Below are 18176 nucleotides of genomic sequence, written 5' to 3' on the forward strand. Positions count from 1 at the left end.
AACTGTGTCCCAGTGAGAGTCATCACCTTCAGGAACTGTGTCCCAGTGAGAGTCAGCACCTTCAGGAACTGAGTCCCAGTGAGAGTCAGCACCTTCAGGAACTGTGTCCCAGCGAGAGTCAGCACTTTCAGGAACTGTGCCCCAGCGAGCATCAGCACCTTCAGGAACTGTCCCCCAGTGAGAGTCAGCACCTTCAGGAACTGTCTCCCAGTGAGAGTCAGCATCTTCAGCAACTGTCCCCAGTGAGAGTCAGCACATTCAGGAACTGTGTCCCAGTGAGCATCAGCACATTCAGGAACTGTGTCCCACAATGTGAGTCAGCATCTTCAGGAACTGTGTCCCAGTGAGAATCAGCACCTTCAGGAACAGTGTCCCATTGAGAGTCAGCACCTTCAGGAACTGTGTCCCAGTGAGAGTCAGCACCTTCAGGAACTGTGTCCCAGTGAGAGTCAGCACCTTCAGGAACTGTGTCCCAGTGAGAGTCAGCACCTTCAGGAACTGTGTTCCAGTGAGAGTCAGCACCTTCAGGAACTGTCTCCCAGTGAGAGTCAGCACCTTCAGGAACTGTCTCCCAGTGAGAGTCAGCATCTTCAGGAACTGTCTCCCAGTGGGAGTCAGCACCTTCAGGAACTGTCTCCCAGTGAGAGTCAGTACCTTCAGGAACTGTCACCCAGTGAGAGTCAGCACCTTCAGGAACTGTCCCCAGTTAGAGTCAGCACCTTCAGGAACTGTGTCCCAGCGAGCATCAGCACCTGCAGGCAGTGTGTCCCAGCGAGCATCAGCACCTGCAGACAGTGTGTCCCAGTGAGAGTCAGCACCTTCAGGAACTGTCCCGCAGTGAGAGTCAGCACCATCAGGAACTGTGTCCCAGCGAGCGTCAGCACCTTCAGGAACTGAGTCCCAGTGAGAGTCAGCGCCTTCAGGAACAGTGTCCCAGTGAGAGTCAGCACCTTCAGGAATTGTGTCCCAATGAGAGTCAGCACCTTCAGGAGCTGTGTCCCAGTGAGAGCCAGCACCTTCAGGAACTGTGTCCCGGTGAGAGTCAGCACCTTCAGGATCTGTGTCCCAGTGAGCGTCAGCACCTTCAGGCATTGTGTCCCAGTGAGAGTCAGCACCTTCAGGAACTGTGTCCCGATGAGAGTCAGCACCTTCACAGCAACTGTCCCCAGTGAGAGTCAGCACCTTCAGGAACAGTCTCCCAGTGAGAGTCAGCACCTTCAGGAACAGTCTCCCAGTGAGAGTCAGCACTTCAGGAACTGTCTCCCAGTGAGAGTCAGCACCTTCAGGAACTGTCTCCCAGTGAGAGTCAGCACCTTCAGGAACTGTCCTCAGTGAGAGTCAGCACCTTCAGGAACTGTGTCCCAGCGAGCATCAGCACCTTCAGTCATTGTGTCCCAGTGAGCGTCAGCACCTTCAGGAACTGTCCCCCAGTGAGAGTCAGCACCTTCAGGAACTGTGTCCCAGCGAGCATCAGCACCTTCAGGAACTGTGTCCCAGTGAGAGTCATCACCTTAAGGACCTGTGTCCCAGTGAGAGTCATCACCTTCAGGAACTGAGTCCCAGTGAGAGTCAGCACCTTCAGGAACTGTGTCCCAGCGAGCATCAGCACCTTCAGGAACTGTCCCCCAGTGAGAGTCAGCACCTTCAGGAACTGTCTCCCAGTGAGAGTCAGCATCTTCAGGAACTGTCCCCCAGTGAGAGTCAGCACATTCAGGAACTGTGTCCCAGTGAGCATCAGCACATTCAGGAACTGTGTCCCACAATGTGAGTCAGCATCTTCAGGAACTGTGTCCCAGTGAGAATCAGCACCTTCAGGAACAGTGTCCCATTGAGAGTCAGCACCTTCAGGAACTGTGTCCCAGTGAGAGTCAGCACCTTCAGGAACTGTGTCCCAGTGAGAGTCAGCACCTTCAGGAACTGTGTCCCAGTGAGAGTCAGCACCTTCAGGAACTGTGTCCCAGTGGAGTCAGCACCTTCAGGAGCTGTGTCCCAGTGAGAGTCAGCACCTTCAGGGACTGTCCCCCAGTGAGAGTCAGCACCTTCAGGAACTGTCTCCCAGTGAGAGTCAGCATCTTCAGGAACTGTCTCCCAGTGAGAGTCAGCATCTTCAGGAACTGTCTCCCAGTGAGAGTCAGCACCTTCAGGAACTGTCTCCCAGTGAGAGTCAGTACCTTCAGGAACTGTCACCCAGTGAGAGTCAGCACCTTCAGGAACTGTCCCCAGTTAGAGTCAGCACCTTCAGGAACTGTGTCCCAGCGAGCATCAGCACCTGCAGGCAGTGTGTCCCAGCGAGCATCAGCACCTTCGGTAACTGTGTCCCAATGAGAGTCAGCACCTTCAGGAACTGTGTCCCAGTGAGAGCCAGCACCTTCAGGAACTGTGTCGTAGTGAGAGTCAGCACCTTCAGGAACTGTCCCCAGTTAGAGTCAGCACCTTCAGGAACTGTGTCCCAGTGAGAGTCAGCACCTTCAGGAATTGTGTCCCAGTGAGAGCCAGCACCTTCAGTAACTGTGTCCCAATGAGAGTCAGCACCTTCAGGAACTGTGTCCCAGTGAGAGCCAGCACCTTCAGGAACTGTGTCGTAGTGAGAGTCAGCACCTTCAGGAACTGTGTCCCGGTGAGAGTCAGCACCTTCAGGATCTGTGTCCCAGTGAGCGTCAGCACCTTCAGGCATTGTGTCCCAGTGAGAGTCAGCACCTTCAGGAAATGTGTCCCAATGAGAGTCAGCACCTTCACAGCAACTGTCCCCAGTGAGAGTCAGCACCTTCAGGAACAGTCTCCCAGTGAGAGTCAGCTCCTTCAGGAACAGTCTCCCAGTGAGAGTCAGCACTTCAGGAACTGTCTCCCAGTGAGAGTCAGCGCCTTCAGGAACTGTCTCCCAGTGAGAGTCAGCACCTTCAGGAACTGTGTCCCAGCGAGCATCAGCACCTTCAGGAACTGTCCCCCAGTGAGAGTCAGCACCTTCAGGAACTGTCTCCCAGTGAGAGTCAGTATCTTCAGGAACTGTCTCCCAGTGAGAGTCAGCACCTTCAGGAACTGTCTCCCAGTGAGAGTCAGTACCTTCAGGAACTGTCACCCAGTGAGAGTCAGTACCTTCAGGAACTGTCACCCAGTGAGAGTCAGCACCTTCAGGAACTGTCCCCAGTTAGAGTCAGCACCTTCAGGAACTGTGTCCCAGCGAGCATCAGCACCTGCAGGCAGTGTGTCCCAGCGAGCATCAGCACCTGCAGACAGTGTGTCCCAGTGAGAGTCAGCACCTTCAGGAACTGTCCCCCAGTGAGAGTCAGCACCATCAGGAACTGTGTCCCAGCGAGCGTCAGCACCTTCAGGAACTGAGTCCCAGTGAGAGTCAGCACCTTAAGGAACTGTGTCCCAGTGAGAGTCAGCACCTTCAGGAATTGTGTCCCAGTGAGAGCCAGCATCTTCAGGAACTGTGTCCCAATGAGAGTCAGCACCTTCAGGAGCTGTGTCCCAGTGAGAGCCAGCACCTTCAGGAACTGTGTCCCGGTGAGAGTCAGCACCTTCAGGATCTGTGTCCCAGTGAGCGTCAGCACCTTCAGGCATTGTGTCCCATTGAGAGTCAGCACCTTCAGGAACTGTGTCCCAATGAGAGTCAGCACCTTCACAGCAACTGTCCCCAGTGAGAGTCAGCACCTTCAGGAACTGTGTCCCAGCGAGCATCAGCACCTTCAGGAACTGTGTCCCAGTGAGAGTCATCACCTTCAGGAACTGTGTCCCAGTGAGAGTCAGCACCTTCAGGAACTGAGTCCCAGTGAGAGTCAGCACCTTCAGGAACTGTGTCCCAGCGAGAGTCAGCACTTTCAGGAACTGTGCCCCAGCGAGCATCAGCACCTTCAGGAACTGTCCCCCAGTGAGAGTCAGCACCTTCAGGAACTGTCTCCCAGTGAGAGTCAGCATCTTCAGGAACTGTCCCCCAGTGAGAGTCAGCACATTCAGGAACTGTGTCCCAGTGAGCATCAGCACATTCAGGAACTGTGTCCCACAATGTGAGTCAGCATCTTCAGGAACTGTGTCCCAGTGAGAATCAGCACCTTCAGGAACAGTGTCCCATTGAGAGTCAGCACCTTCAGGAACTGTGTCCCAGTGAGAGTCAGCACCTTCAGGAACTGTGTCCCAGTGAGAGTCAGCACCTTCAGGAACTGTGTCCCAGTGAGAGTCAGCACCTTCAGGTACTGTGTTCCAGTGAGAGTCAGCACCTTCAGGAACTGTGTCCCAGTGGAGTCAGCACCTTCAGGAGCTGTGTCTCAGTGAGAGTCAGCACCTTCAGGGACTGTCCCCCAGTGAGAGTCAGCACCTTCAGGAACTGTCTCCCATTGAGAGTCAGCACCTTCAGGAACTGTGTCCCAGCGAGCACCAGCCCCTTCAGGCATTGTGTCCCAGTGAGAGTCAGCACCTTCAGGAACTGAGTCCCAGTGAGAGTCAGCACCTTCAGGAACTGTGTCCCAGCGAGCATCAGCACCTTCAGGAACTGACCCCCAGCGAGCATCAGCACCTTCAGGAACTGTCCCCCAGTGAGAGTCAGCACCTTCAGGAACTGTCTCCCAGTGAGAGTCAGCACCTTCACGAACTGTGTCCCAGTGAGAGTCAGCACCATCAGGAACTGTGTCCCAGTGAGAGTCAGCACCTTCAGGAACTGTGTCCCAGTGAGAGTCAGCACCTTCAGGAACTGTGTCCCAGTGAGAGTCAGCACCTTCAGGAACTGTGTCCCAGTGAGAGTCAGCATCTTCAGGAACTGTGTCCCAGTGAGAGTCAGCACCTTCAGGAACTGTGTCCCAGTGAGAGTCAGCACCTTCAGGAACTGTGTCCCAGTGAGAGTCTGCACCTTCAGGAACTGTATCCCAGTGAGAGTCAGCACCTTCAGGAACTGTGTCCCAGTGGGAGTCAGCATCTTCAGGAACTGTGTCCCAATGAGAGTCAGCACCTTCAGGAACTGTGTCCCAGTGAGAGTCAGCACCTTCAGGAACTGTGTCCCAGTGAGAGTCAGCACCTTCAGGAACTGTGTCCCAGTGAGAGTCAGCACCTTCAGGAACTGTGTCCCAGTGAGAGTCAGCACCTTCAGGATCTGTGTCCCAGTGAGAGTCAGCACCTTCAGCAACTGTGTCCCAGTGAGAGTCAGCACCTTCAGGAACTGTGTCCCAGTGAGAGTCAGCACCTTCAGGAACTGTACCCCAGTGAGAGTCAGCTCCTTCAGGAACTGTGTCCCAGTGAGAGTCAGCACCTTCAGCAACTGTGTCCCAGTGAGAGTCAGCACCTTCAGGAACTGTGTCCCAGTGAGAGTCAGCACCTTCAGCAACTGTGTCCCAGTGAGAGTCAGCACCTTCAGCAACTGTGTCCCAGTGAGAGTCAGCACCTTCAGCAATTGTGTCCCAGTGAGAGTCAGCACCTTCAGCAACTGTCCCCCAGTGAGAGTCAGCACCTTCAGCAACTGTGTCCCAGTGAGAGTCAGCACCTTCAGGAACTGTGTCCCAGTGAGAGTCAGCACCTTCAGGAGCTGTGTCCCAGTGAGAGTCAGCACCTTCAGGAACTGTGTCCCAGTGAAAGTCAGCACCTTCAGGAGCTGTCCCTCCACTAGATAATTACCTGAAATGAAGGCTGAGTTTTGATACGTTGTGTTGGGACTCCGCAGTTGCACTTCATAATATGAGATTTTAAAAAATCCTTGGGTTGATAATCTCTATGAAACTACTTTAATTGTTTTCTCTTTCAATTCCTTTTACACAGGACACAAGCAGGCGTTATGAGAACAAGGCTGGCACTTTCGTCACCGGCATTGATGTCACCTCAAAGGTACAAATTGCTTCCATCTTTATCCAGATGTGAGATGGTGGTTTAACAATCTGGGGAGGATTAATGTTTATTTTCAGTGTGAAAGATGGTATGAGTTGTATGAGTCCCAGGGAGATAGGGATTCCAGACGGCACTGGTTTAGTCCAAGTGAAGGAGAGGGGGCACCATTCATAGCGAACGTTCTGTTGTGGCGAGTGTTCTTGCCTGTGTGACACGCTGTAATGCAATGGCCACGAGAAGCAACTTCTGTCCACTGAAAGCAGCTGAACCTCCAACTTACTGCTTCCTTAACAGAGATAAATTCTTCAATGAAACTGTGGAATGTGTGTAAGTGAGATGTTAGACGTGGTGCATTTTGGTGAGAAGAATTACAGAGGCAGACAATTCTTGGAAAATAGGAGTTAAAATGAGATGGAGGAACAGTTGGATCGGAGGTACAGATTCAGAAATCATGAAAGTAGCAACTCAGCTTATTAGCTCATGTGGGGAAAAGTCAGCAGTGCTGAAAATCAAACGTTGACCTACATGGAACCTGGTTTAGATCACACTTGGCGTTGTGCGAACAGTTCTGGCCTCCATATTATCACAACGACATTACAGCACAGAGAAGGTGCAGAAAGGATTCACAAGGATGATACCAGAGCTCAGAGGTTATAACCATCAGTAAAGTCTGAATGAGCTAGAACTCCTTTTCTCACCTGCTAGAGGTGTTCATAATGCTGAAAGAGTTTGATAGTGTGTGCATTGAGAAAATGTTTTTACTTGTGCTGAGGCTAAAAATAGAGCCATTAATATACGATGGTCATTAATAAATCCTATTGGGAATTCAGGAGAAACGTCTTTACCCAGAGAGTGCGACAGATATGGCACTCGCTCCCACGGGGAGTGGGGAGAATGTGGGACTCGCTCCCACGGGGAGTGGGGAGAATGTGGGACTCGCTCCCACGGGGAGTGGGGAGAATGTGGGACTCGCTCCCACGGGGAGTGGGGAGAATGTGGGACTCGCTCCCACGGGGAGTGGGGAGAATGTGGGACTCGCTCCCACAGGGAGTGGGGAGAATGTGGGTCTCGCTCCCACGGGGAGTGGGGAGAATGTGGGACTCGCTCCCACGGGGAGTGGGGGGAATGTGGGACTCGCTCCCACGGGGAGTGGGGAGTATGTGGGACTCGCTTCCACGGGGAGTGGGGAGAATGTGGGACTCGCTTCCACAGGGAGTGGGGAGTATGTGGTACTCGCTCCCACGGGGAGTGGGGGAGTATGTGGTACTCGCTTCCACAGGGAGTGGGGAGAATGTGGGACTCGCCCCCACGGGGAGTGGGGAGAATGTGGGACTCGCTCCCACGGGGAGTGGGGAGTATGTGGGACTCGCTTCCACGGGGAGTGGGGAGAATGTGGGACTCGCTCCCACGGGGAGTGGGGAGTATGTGGGACTCGCTCCCACGGGGAGTGGGGAGAATGTTGGACTCGCTCCCACGGGGAGTGGGGAGAATGTGGGACTCGCTCCACAGGGAGTGGGGAGAATGTGGGACTTGCTCCCACGGGGAGTGGGGAGAATGTGGGACTCGCTCCCACGGGGAGTGGGGAGAATGTGGGACTCGCTCCCACGGGGAGTGGGGAGAATGTGGGACTCGCTCCCACGGGGAGTGGGGAGAATGTGGGACTCGCTCCCACGGGGAGTGGGGAGAATGTGGGACTCGACTCCCATGGGGAATGCTTGAGGTGAACAGAATCGATACATTTTTAAAAATGAATTTAAAGTGCCCAATGTTTTTTTCCAATTAAGGGGCAATTTAGCGTGTCCAATCCACCTACCCTGCACATCTTTGGGTTGTGGGGGTGAGACCCACACAGTCACGGGGCGAATGTGCAAACTCCACACGGGCAGTGACCCGGGGTCAAACCCGGGTCCTCGGTGCCGTGAGGCAGCAGTGCTAACCACTGCGCCACCTTGCTGCCCTAGTATCGATCCATTTAAGGAGAATTTGGGTAAGCAGATGAAGGAGAGAGGAAGAGAAGGATCTGGAGGGAGAAGGATCTGGAGGGAGAAGGCTGGTGTGAAGCGCAAACAGTGGTAAAAAATCATGTTTCTGTGCAAAAAAAAGTTGCAATGCAGACTGGCATTCTGCAAAAACACAGAGCAATGAATATATTGATCTCATCAGCGTGGCTAAGTTGGTTTTTAATCTCTGCAATCAGTGGGGCGGGGAACAGATGGTGCAGTTGTGGCACAGGTTCTGCACTCCCCTGTCCTCCATGCCCGCCACCTCTACTCCAGACTGGCTACCTCCCACCATCACACCCGCAGTTATCAGTTTATTTAACTACACAGGATGCAGTGGAGAGGAAGGAACAGCGAGCGAGGAGGTTTCACTTTCGGGCAGAGGAGAACCTCACCCAGCGGAAGGTGACGTTGGACAAGGAGATCTTGAAGGAAGGTGACAATTTGATTTTGTTCTGTTCTGAAAAGCATTTGTAGCAAAATGAAAGAAAATAAGTTACTTTTGGAAGTTTATTGAAATTGCTTTGACTCCCCTTTCCACAGCTTGGGCACAATGCAGAGTGGGGCACACTTAATCTGAACCGATATAACATCATATACAAAATTATGAGGGGCAGTATACAAAATTATGAGGGGCATAGACAGAGTGGATAGTCAGAGGCTTTTCCCCAGGGTAGAGGGGTCAATTACTAGGGGGCATAGGTTTAAGGTGAGAGGGGCAAAGTTTAGAGTAGATGTACGAGGCAAGTTTTTTACGCAGAGGGTAGTGGGTGCCTGGAACTCACTACCGGAGGAGGTAGTGGAGGCAGGGACGATAGGGACATTTAAGGGGCATCTTGACAAATACATGAATAGGATGGGAATAGAAGGATACGGACCCAGGAAGTGTAGAAGATTGTAGTTTAGTCGGGCAGTATGGTCGGCACGGGCTTGGAGGGCCGAAGGGCCTGTTCCTGTGCTGTACATTTCTTTGTTCTTTGTTCTTTGTTATCACCTGCAGCTTATATATTGAATTTTTAAAAACATTCATTAATGGGATGTGGGCCTCGCTGGTTAGACCAGCATTTATTGCCCATCCCTAGTTGCCCTTTGGAAGGTGGTGATGAGCTGCCTTCTTGAACCGCTGCAGTCTGTGTGATGTAGGTACACCCACTGTGCTGTTAGGGAGGGAGTTCCAGGATTTTGCCCCAGTGACAGTGAAGGAACGGCCGATATATTTCCAAGTCAGGGTGGTGAGTGAGTTGGAGGGGAACCTCCAGGTGGTGGGGTTCACAGGTATCTGCTGCTCGTCTTTCTAGATGGTAGTGGGTTTGGAAGGTGTTGTCTGAGGAACCTTGGTGCGTTCCTGCAGTGCATCTTGTAGATGGGACACACGGTGCCACTGTTCATTGGTGGTGGGGGGAATGAATGTTTATGGAAGGGGGAGCATTCAAGCGGGCTGCTTTGTCCTGGATGGTGTCGAGCTTCGCGAGTGTTGTTGGAGCTGCGCTCATCCAGGCAAGTGGAGAGTATTCCATCTCACTCCTGACTTGTGCCTTGTAGATGGTGGACAGACTTTGGCGGGGGTCAGGAGGTGAGTTATTATTTATTAAAGATTCTTTGCAGCACTGGATGAACATCACGTTTTGTCAATTTATATGTGTCACCTTTTCACTGTCACACTCTGATTGGCTGAAGGTAAAACCACAACAAATTAGAATTGAAGAACTGGAGAATGTGTGAATCGAAAGCTTAGAGAAGGGCCAATGGGAAACTACTACTATGGAAACAGCCAATCCTGAACTGCAGTGGAAGCTGAGCTAACCATTTAAAAAAAAGACAAAGTAGACAGTAAATTGGACACTTTTTCAGAAAAAAACGGATGCCATTTTATTTCATGGTAACTGAAATTTCTAATGTCTAAAATAAGGTTATTAAGAATATAACAAAAATGTGAAATTTCACAGTAACATGTTAAATTTTCCCCCTCAGTTAATGGGGGGGAAACTAATCTCATTTAGTTTTTGCTTGAAGATGCAATGGGCTTAATATTTTTGCCCAGCCCTGTGACCAGTCCAAGCATGTGCAATGTCTTCAGTTTCCGATGATGAACCTGTAATATTCAGTCAACTGTGCTGTTGGATGTCTCTCTTCAGATTATAGCAAGATGTGTTCAAATTGTTTTTTAAAATGGAAAGGCCATGGGCAGCGCAGTGGCGCAGTGGTTAGCACTGCTGCCCCACGGCGCCGAGGTCCCAGGTTCGATCCCGGCTCTGGGTCACTGTCCGTGTGGAGTTTGCACATTCTCCCCGTGTCTGCGTGGGTTTCACCCCCACAACCCAAAGATGTGCAGGCTAGGAGGATTGGCCACGCTAAATTGCCCCTTAATTGGAAAAAATGTATTGGGCACTCTAAATTTATTTTTTAAAAAGAAGGGCCAGCGTTAGTTGCCCATCCCTAATTGCCCTTGAACTGAGTGGCTTGCTCGGCCATTTCACAGGGCAGTAAAGAGTCAGTCACATTGCTGCAGGTCTGGAGTCACATGTGGGCTAGACTGGTTAAGAACGGCACGTTTGCTTCCCTAAAGGACGCTAGTGAAACCAGATGGGTTTTTACGACAATCGCTGATGGCTTTGTGGTCACTATTATGAGACTAGCTTTCAATTCCAGATTTTATTAATTGAATTTAAATTCCACCAGCTGCTGTATCTGTGTCCCCTGGGCATTAGCCTGGGCCTCTGGGTTAGTCGTGCTGTGGCATTCCCACTACACCACCACCTCCCTCGAAATGAAGGATATCTGTATGTAAAATAAAGGTTGCATAGAATTGTACACAGAAATTTGAGTGATTGAAAAGCTTCACACGTGTTTCCTGTATGATGCCTTTCAGGTCTGTCACATTTCAGATCTCATACGTTATCCAATTCTTTCTTTAAACAGTGGTTGAGGTCATTCAGAGATCAATTGTTTCATTATTTACAGAAGGCCCCTGAATATTTATTCATAGTGTTTAAATTGTACCATTGGTGTCAGTAAGCAGAGCAGGGTCTTTGTGAAGTTCATGTTTGAAGTTCATACTGTTCACATCCCTTTCTGGCCTTGTCCGTCTCTATTTCTGTAATCACCACCAGATTTACAACCCTCCGAGATCTCTCCACTCTTCCGATTGCAGCTCTTTGCACATCTGATTTCCAGTGTACCACCCTAGGCCACCTGTACCAATATCACTTTGTGTGGCTCAATGTCAGACTTATCCAATTACCGGGAGATGGTTTCCTGTGTTAAAGCTGCTATATAAATGCCAGTTGGTTGTTGTTGAAAATTGTCCTGTCTGTTGCTGCTGTGTGTCTTGCAGCTATTCCCAAGGTTCGCCTCGAGGCCCTTCACGTGACTGGAGTCGATGAGATGAGCACTGAAGAGATCTTTGGATATTTTAAGGAGTACCCTCCGTCTAGCATCGAGTGGATTGATGATTCCTCCTGTGAGTGGACTTTGGGGGTTCTTGGTTTCTCAGCTTTGGAGACTGAGAATGTGATGTTCGAACTCGGCATGGAAATTCTCCCTCTATTTAATGTTAATTTTGATTTTCACATCGTGTCCCCTCGGGCACCACTGTTGTGTCACCACTTTCCCATCACTGCCGGTGATTCAGCTGCAAGAATTTGAGATTTAGACACATGGAAAGAGACAGTTATTCACCTACTTGCTCCTTTAATGGGGCTGAAATGTGGGAAGACCCTGAAACAATCACTCACTCAACAAAAAGCAAAGTTATCAGAAAACATCCCCTGAACTCTCCGTCCAGTCCCGCTTCCATCTACGGCAGTTGTGAAGCTTCAATTGATTTTTGCAGTCACACTAGCCTAAGTTGTGTGGGAGGGTGAGCTGTGAGGAGGATGCAGAGATCCTTCAGTGTGTATTGGACAAGTTGAGTGAGTGGAAAGATGAATGGCAGGTGAAGTATAATTTGGATAAATGTGAGGTTATCCACTTTGGTAGCAAAAGCGGGAAGGCAGACTATTATCTGAATGGCCATAAATTCGGAGGGGAATGTGCACCGAGACCTGGGTGTCCTCGTACACCAGTCACTGAAGGTAAGCGCGCAGGTGCAGCAGGCGGTAAAGAAGGTAAATGGTATGTTGGCCTTCAGAGCGAGAGGATTCGAGTACAGGAGCAGGGATGTCTTGCTGCAATTATACAGGGTCTTGGCGAGGCCACACCTGGAATATTGTGTGCAGTTTTAGTCTCCTTCTCTGAGGAACATAGAACATTACAGTGCAGTACAGGCCCTTCGGCCCTCGATGTTGCGCCGACCTGTGAAACCACTCTAAAGCCCATGGACACTATTCCCTTATCGTCCATATGTCTATCCAATGACCATTTGAATGCCCTTAGTGATGGCGAGTCCACTACTGTTGCAGGCAGGGCATTCCACGCCCTTACTACTCTCTGAGTAAAGAACTCTGACATCTGTCTTAGATCTGTCTCCCCTCAATTTAAAGCTATGTCCCTCGTGCTAGCCATCACCATCCGAGGAAAAAGGCTCTCACTGTCCACCCTATCCAATCCGCTGATCATCTTGTATGCCTCTATTAAGTTACCTCTTAACCTTCTTCTCTCTAACGGAAACAGCCTCAAGTCCCTCAGCCTTTCCTCATAAAATCATCCCTCCATACCAGGCAACATTCTGGTAAATCTCCTCTGCACCCTTTCCAATGCTTCCACATCCTTCCTATAATGCAGCGACCAGAACTGCACGCAATACTCCAAATGCGGCCGCACCAGAGTTTTGTACAGCTGCAACATGACCTCATGGCTCCGAAACTCAATCCCTCTACCAATAAAAGCTAACACGCTGTACGCCTTCTTAACAACCCTATCAACCTGGATGGCAACTTTCAGGGATCTATGTACATGGACACCGAGATCTCTCTGCTCATCCACACTACCAAGAATACCATTAGCCCAGTACTCTGTATTCCTGTTACTCCTTCCAAAATGAATCACCTCACACTTTTCTGCATTAAACTCAATTTGCCACTTCTCAGCCCAGCTCTGCAGCTTACCTGTGTCCCTCTGTAACCTGCAACATCCTTCCGTGGACGTTTTTGCTGTAGAGGGAACACAGAGAAGGTTTACCAGACTGATTCCTGGGATGGCGGGACTGACGTATGAGGAGAGATTGAATCGTTTAGGATTATATTCGCTGGAGTTAGAAGAATGAGGGGGGGGGGGGGGGGGGGGCGGAGATATCATAGAAATCTATAAAGCTCAAACAGGACTAGACGGGGTGGATGCAGGAAGGATGTTCCCGATGATGGGTTGGTAGACCATTTAGGACCGAGATGAGGAGACATTTCTTCACCCAGAGAGTGGTCGGCCTGTGGAATTCATTACCACAGGAAGCAGTTGAATCCAAAACATTGTATGTTTTCAGGAAGCAGTTAGATATAGCACTTGGGGCGAAGGGGATCAAAGGATTTGGGGGGGCGGGGAGTGGGATTCGGATGTTGAGTTGGATTATCAGCCGTAATCATAAAGAATGGTGGAGCGGGCTTGAAGGGTCGAATGGCCTCCCCCGCTCTTATTTTTCCTATGTTTCTAAGCCAGGCTGATAATCCTGGGGGTAGTACTGGGGAGGGCTGCAGAGGGTCAGTACTGAGGGAGTGCTGCACTGTCAGAGGGTCAGTACTGAGGGAGTGCTGCACTGTCAGAGGGTCAGCACTGAGTGCTGCACTGTCAGAGGGTCAGTACTGAGGGAGTGCCACACTGCGAGGGTCAGTACTGAGGGAGTGCTGCACTGTCGGAGGGTCAGTACTGAGGGAGTGCCGCACTGTCAGAGGGTCAGTACTGAGGGAGTGCTGCATTGTCAGAGGGTCAGTACTGAGGGAGTGCCGCACTGTCAGAGGGTCAGTACTAAGGGAGTGCTGCACTGTCAGAGGGTCAGTGCTGAGGGAGTGCTGCCCTGTCAGAGGATCAGTACTGAGGGAGTGCTGCATTGTCAGAGGGTCAGTACTGAGGGAGTGCTGCATTGTCAGACGGTCAGTACTGAGGGAGGGCTGCCCTGTCAGAGGGTCAGTACTGAGGGAGTGCTGCACTGTCAGAGGGTCAGTATTGAGGGAGTGCTGCACTGTCAGAGGGTCAGTACCGAGAGAGTGTTCCGCTGGAGGTGCTATATGAGATGAGATGTTGAACCCCGGAGCCCCTGTATGCCCTCTCAAATGGACGTAGAAGTTGCCGTGGCTTCTATTTTGAAGAGCTGCCCACTGTCCTGGGGCAAATATTTATCCCTCAACCAACTTTTTAAAATAAAATTCCAATTAAGGGGCAATGTAGCGTGGCCAATCCACCTACCCTGCACATCTTTGGGTTGTGGGGACGAAACCCACGCAGACACGGGGAGAATGTGCAAACTCCGCACGGACAGTGACCCAGAGCCGGGATCGAACCTGGGACCTCGGCGCCCTGAGGCAGCATCGCTAACCACCGTGCCGCCCATCCCCTCAACCAACTTGATTGAATCAGATTATCTGGTCACAGAACTCTCTATGTCAGTTGCTGTCTGCGTTTGGCTGGTGCATTTCCTGCATTTAAAAAACATATAAATTTAGTGTACCCAATAAATTTTTTCCAATTAAGGGGCAATTTATCGTGGCCAATCCACCTACTCTGCACATCTTTGGGTTGTGGGGGCGAAACCCACGCAAACACGGGGAGAATGTGCAAACTCCACACGGACAGTGACCCGGGGCCGGGATCGAACCTGGGACCTCGGCGCCGTGAGGCTGCAGTGCTAACCACTGCGCCACCATGTGCATTTCCGACATGGCATTACACTGAACTTCACAAGTACTTTATTGGTACTTTGGGATGCCCTGATGTTTAAAAAGCCAATGCACAAATAGTGAGTTTGTGCTGAACAAAGTGGTGTTGAGTGCGAAGTTTGCTAGGGGACCGAGTGTTAACGTTGGTGCTAATTTGTCCACATTTGTGAAAGTCTGATTGTTTGGACGTTTCCTAGGTAACGTGGTGTGGCTCGATGATGTGACTGCTGGCCGTGCTATGATGAACCTGAGTATTGGAGCAGATGGGAGTGCGAGTTCCCACTCTGAGGCTGCAGTCAGGGGCAAACTCAACTCTGTGAAGCAAGGTAATTCCTGAATGCTGCTGCTCAGTTACTTAACCACCATCTCGGGGACCTGAGGAAAGGCTGGTGAACTTGTAGTGACCGTTGTGCTGCCGTGTATATCAGTCTTACCATTGGATCACATTTTAACCTGCACACTAACTTGATTCAGGATTGTTTGCTGTCAGCATTTTGCTGTGTCACAGCTGCTAACCGTGGGGATAATGCCGCACCCTCCAATGCGTCCTATTTACAGCACATTTGGGTCTGTGCCAGACTTTGTGCTGCATAAGAACCTCCTGTTCTGTTAGAACAGTAGAGTCCCTACAGTGCAGATGGGGCGTCCTGTGGCCTGCAGCTATACCCGGGTACTGTGTTCCCCATGTTACACGTATATGTTGCAACCGTCCTTTCAGTTACTCCCTGAGTGTGTTTCGTGCACTGGTATCATTCCTAAACCATTGTGCTTTCATCAAACAATGTGCTTCTTATGTGACGATGTTAATCTTCCCTCTTATGATACTTCACCCAATGTTACCCAGCTCAAATTCACTCTCTTGTAAATTTGATTTCCCTGTTTTAATCCACTCGTCTTGCAGCCAAACACTGGAGAGAAGCAAGGCTGATGTGTCCCGGCCTGTTTGATGTAACCCTGATCTGTAAGACCCACTTGACGTCATGTTTGGCAACATTGCCAATTGTTCTCAGTGATTCCTGTACACCTTCACTGCTTCTCTGATAATTACTTTGCACTGTTTTGCTGCAGATAGCTCCGATGAACAGGAACCGGCTGAGAGAGCTGATGATGAAGAAGAAGAAGAGGGGGAGTTGGAGAAGGAGTCCAGGGCCGCTGAAGAGGACGGATGCAAGACAACCACAACAGACAATGAGGTGGGTGTGAGATTGGAACCCCAATCATTGAGAATATTCGAGACCGAGGTGATTAGATTTCTGTACACTAAGGATATGAGGGTGGTACAGAAATTGTGTTTCATTTTGTAGAATTTACTGTGCAGAAGGAGGCCATTCGGCCCATCGAGTCTGCACCAGTCCTTGGAAAGAGTACCCCATAGATACCCCAAGAGTAACTCCACCCAATCATTTTGGACACTAAGGGCAATTTATCACGGCCAATCCACCTAACCTGCATATCTCTGGACTGTGGGAGGAAACCGGAGCACCCGGAGGAAACCCACGCACACACGGGGAGAACGTGCAGACTCCGCAGACAGTGACCCAAGCCGGGAATCGAACCTGGGACCCCAGAGCTGTGAAGCAACTATGCTAACCACTGTACTACCGTGCTGCCCTCGTTTCGGCTAAGTTTGAGGATGATGTGACCTACGGAATGCAGAGACAGGCTCAAGGGGCAGAATGGTCTCATCTAGCTCCTAATTCTTCTCTTATCTTCATAGAATCTCCTTCACGCTCCAGCTCGTACTGAGTTTGGGCGCAAACATACTCCAGGTTTTCATTCTCCCTTTCTTATCAAACAGCTCGTGCTGAGCCACGATAAATTAACCGCAGAGTCATTTTTCTGTCTCTTTCGGGCTAGTTGGACACGCTGTCACAGACGGAGCAAGCCTCAATCCTTCAAAATGATATGCGGCCAGCGATCAGGGCAACGCAGGGGAACCAGCTGCAACTCCGATTCGCCACCAAAGGTGAGTGGGATCCAGTTCCCCACCAGCCGCCACAGTACAGGACCACCAGATTAGAAGGCTGTTTGACTGTGGTAGGCATCAGTCTCCCCAATCCTCTCCTGGTTTAATGTTGTCTCTGTGAGCCCTGCTGGTTCACCTGAGGGAGGGGGACGAGTGGTTGTGGAGGGCCAATGGGACAAGGTCAGCTTTGTTCAACCTGTTCCTGTGGGGGCACATTTCCATTTTTCTCACCTAAGGGGCCAATGCGAAATTTTGGAAATATAAAGTTTGGTTCAGCATTAAACATGACTTTTTTTTTAAAGCTGACGTATGTAAAGAATCAACTTGCTGAGTAAAGAAAAATTAAACAATCAATTTTTTAAAAAAAAGAGAAATAAACAGGACTCAGAGTGTGAAAGGGTGAGAGTGTGTCCAGCTCACTCCCAGTCTCGGTACACACTCGCCCTCGCACACACTGTCACCCCCACACACACCCTCAGGCGCGGACCCGCAGGTGGCCCTCCCCATCTCTAATCCCGCCCCCTGCCCGTACTCACTGCTGTAATCAACATTTGGATTGGTGGGGACAGGAAACATCAGGCCTGTCAGCTCTCTGGATTGGATATTTGCAGTCATGGTGATGGCAGTGATCTCTGTGGAGGGTGTTAATCGCTGCAGTTTCTCCGAGTCACATTGGATCACGTGGTTATAGTCAATCCACCTACTGTGTGGCTCAGCGACAGTGTAAAAACCACCCATCCTCACTCACACACTCCCTCTCTCCACCCACCCCCTCCTACATATGAAATAGGAGCAGGAGGTGGCCATTCGGCCCCTCGAGCCTGCTCTGCAATTCAGTAAGATCATGGCTGATCTATTTGTGCTGAGTTTCTTTTCCTCCGAGCATTCCCCATAACCTTTGACTCCGTTGCCAATCAATAATCTTTCTACCTCTGCTTCAGAAGTATTCAGTGGTCCCGCCTCCTTCTGAGGAGCGAGTTCCAAACTCGATGAGAAACCATTTCTCCTCATCTCAGTCCTCAAAGGGTGTCTCCTAATTTTAAAACAGCTTCCCCACCAGTTCTGGACGCTCCCACAGGAAACATCCTTTCCACGTCCACCTTGTCGAGACCATTCAGGATCTTATTAACTTCAGTCAAGTCACCCCCCACTCTTCTAAACTCCAGTGGAACATGTGCGCCCACTGAGGGAAGCACCAAGAGCCGAGGGGAAGGCTGGAGGGCGGGTTAGCGGAGGCCCTGCGCACTTTGCCGTCTCTCTGTCTCTTTCCTCTCCCAAAATCCTTTGCTTTTAAAAAGCGCGGTGAATGCTGTGAGCTGCAGGACTATGCGCCGGGTGCAGGAAGATGGGATTAGAAAGCACACCTGGGTGCCCTCAGGCTGGCATGGACACGGTGGGCCGAAAGGCCTCCTTCCGGACTTTAACGTTTCTATGGTTCTATTTCCTTCTCGAAAGAACATTTGACAACAATCAACAACGATTTCATAATTATCATTAGACTTAATTGCAAAGCCTGTCAGCAGCACGTGCGGGAGAGCAGCGGCCTGTGATTAGACGATCAGCGCCTTGCAGAATCTTCAACTTTGCTTTCCTGTCTAA

At 50.6% G+C, this 18176-nt stretch overlaps 1 protein-coding gene across 1 annotated transcript in view; it reads left to right on the forward strand.

Annotated features, from left to right (window-relative positions):
• ncbp3 (nuclear cap binding subunit 3) overlaps positions 1-18176 on the forward strand; it is a 77587-nt gene that overhangs the window by 51661 nt on the left and 7750 nt on the right. Inside the window, exons 2-7 of the mRNA XM_072469998.1 lie at positions 5743-5808; positions 8139-8244; positions 11143-11268; positions 14809-14937; positions 15680-15804; positions 16469-16577. Coding sequence (XP_072326099.1) covers positions 5743-5808; positions 8139-8244; positions 11143-11268; positions 14809-14937; positions 15680-15804; positions 16469-16577 — 661 coding nt within the window. The remainder of the gene's footprint in view (positions 1-5742; positions 5809-8138; positions 8245-11142; positions 11269-14808; positions 14938-15679; positions 15805-16468; positions 16578-18176) is intronic.

This window comes from Scyliorhinus torazame, chromosome 12, assembly GCF_047496885.1.
Source record: "Scyliorhinus torazame isolate Kashiwa2021f chromosome 12, sScyTor2.1, whole genome shotgun sequence".
In the NCBI taxonomy this organism is placed as follows: Eukaryota; Metazoa; Chordata; class Chondrichthyes; order Carcharhiniformes; family Scyliorhinidae; genus Scyliorhinus; species Scyliorhinus torazame.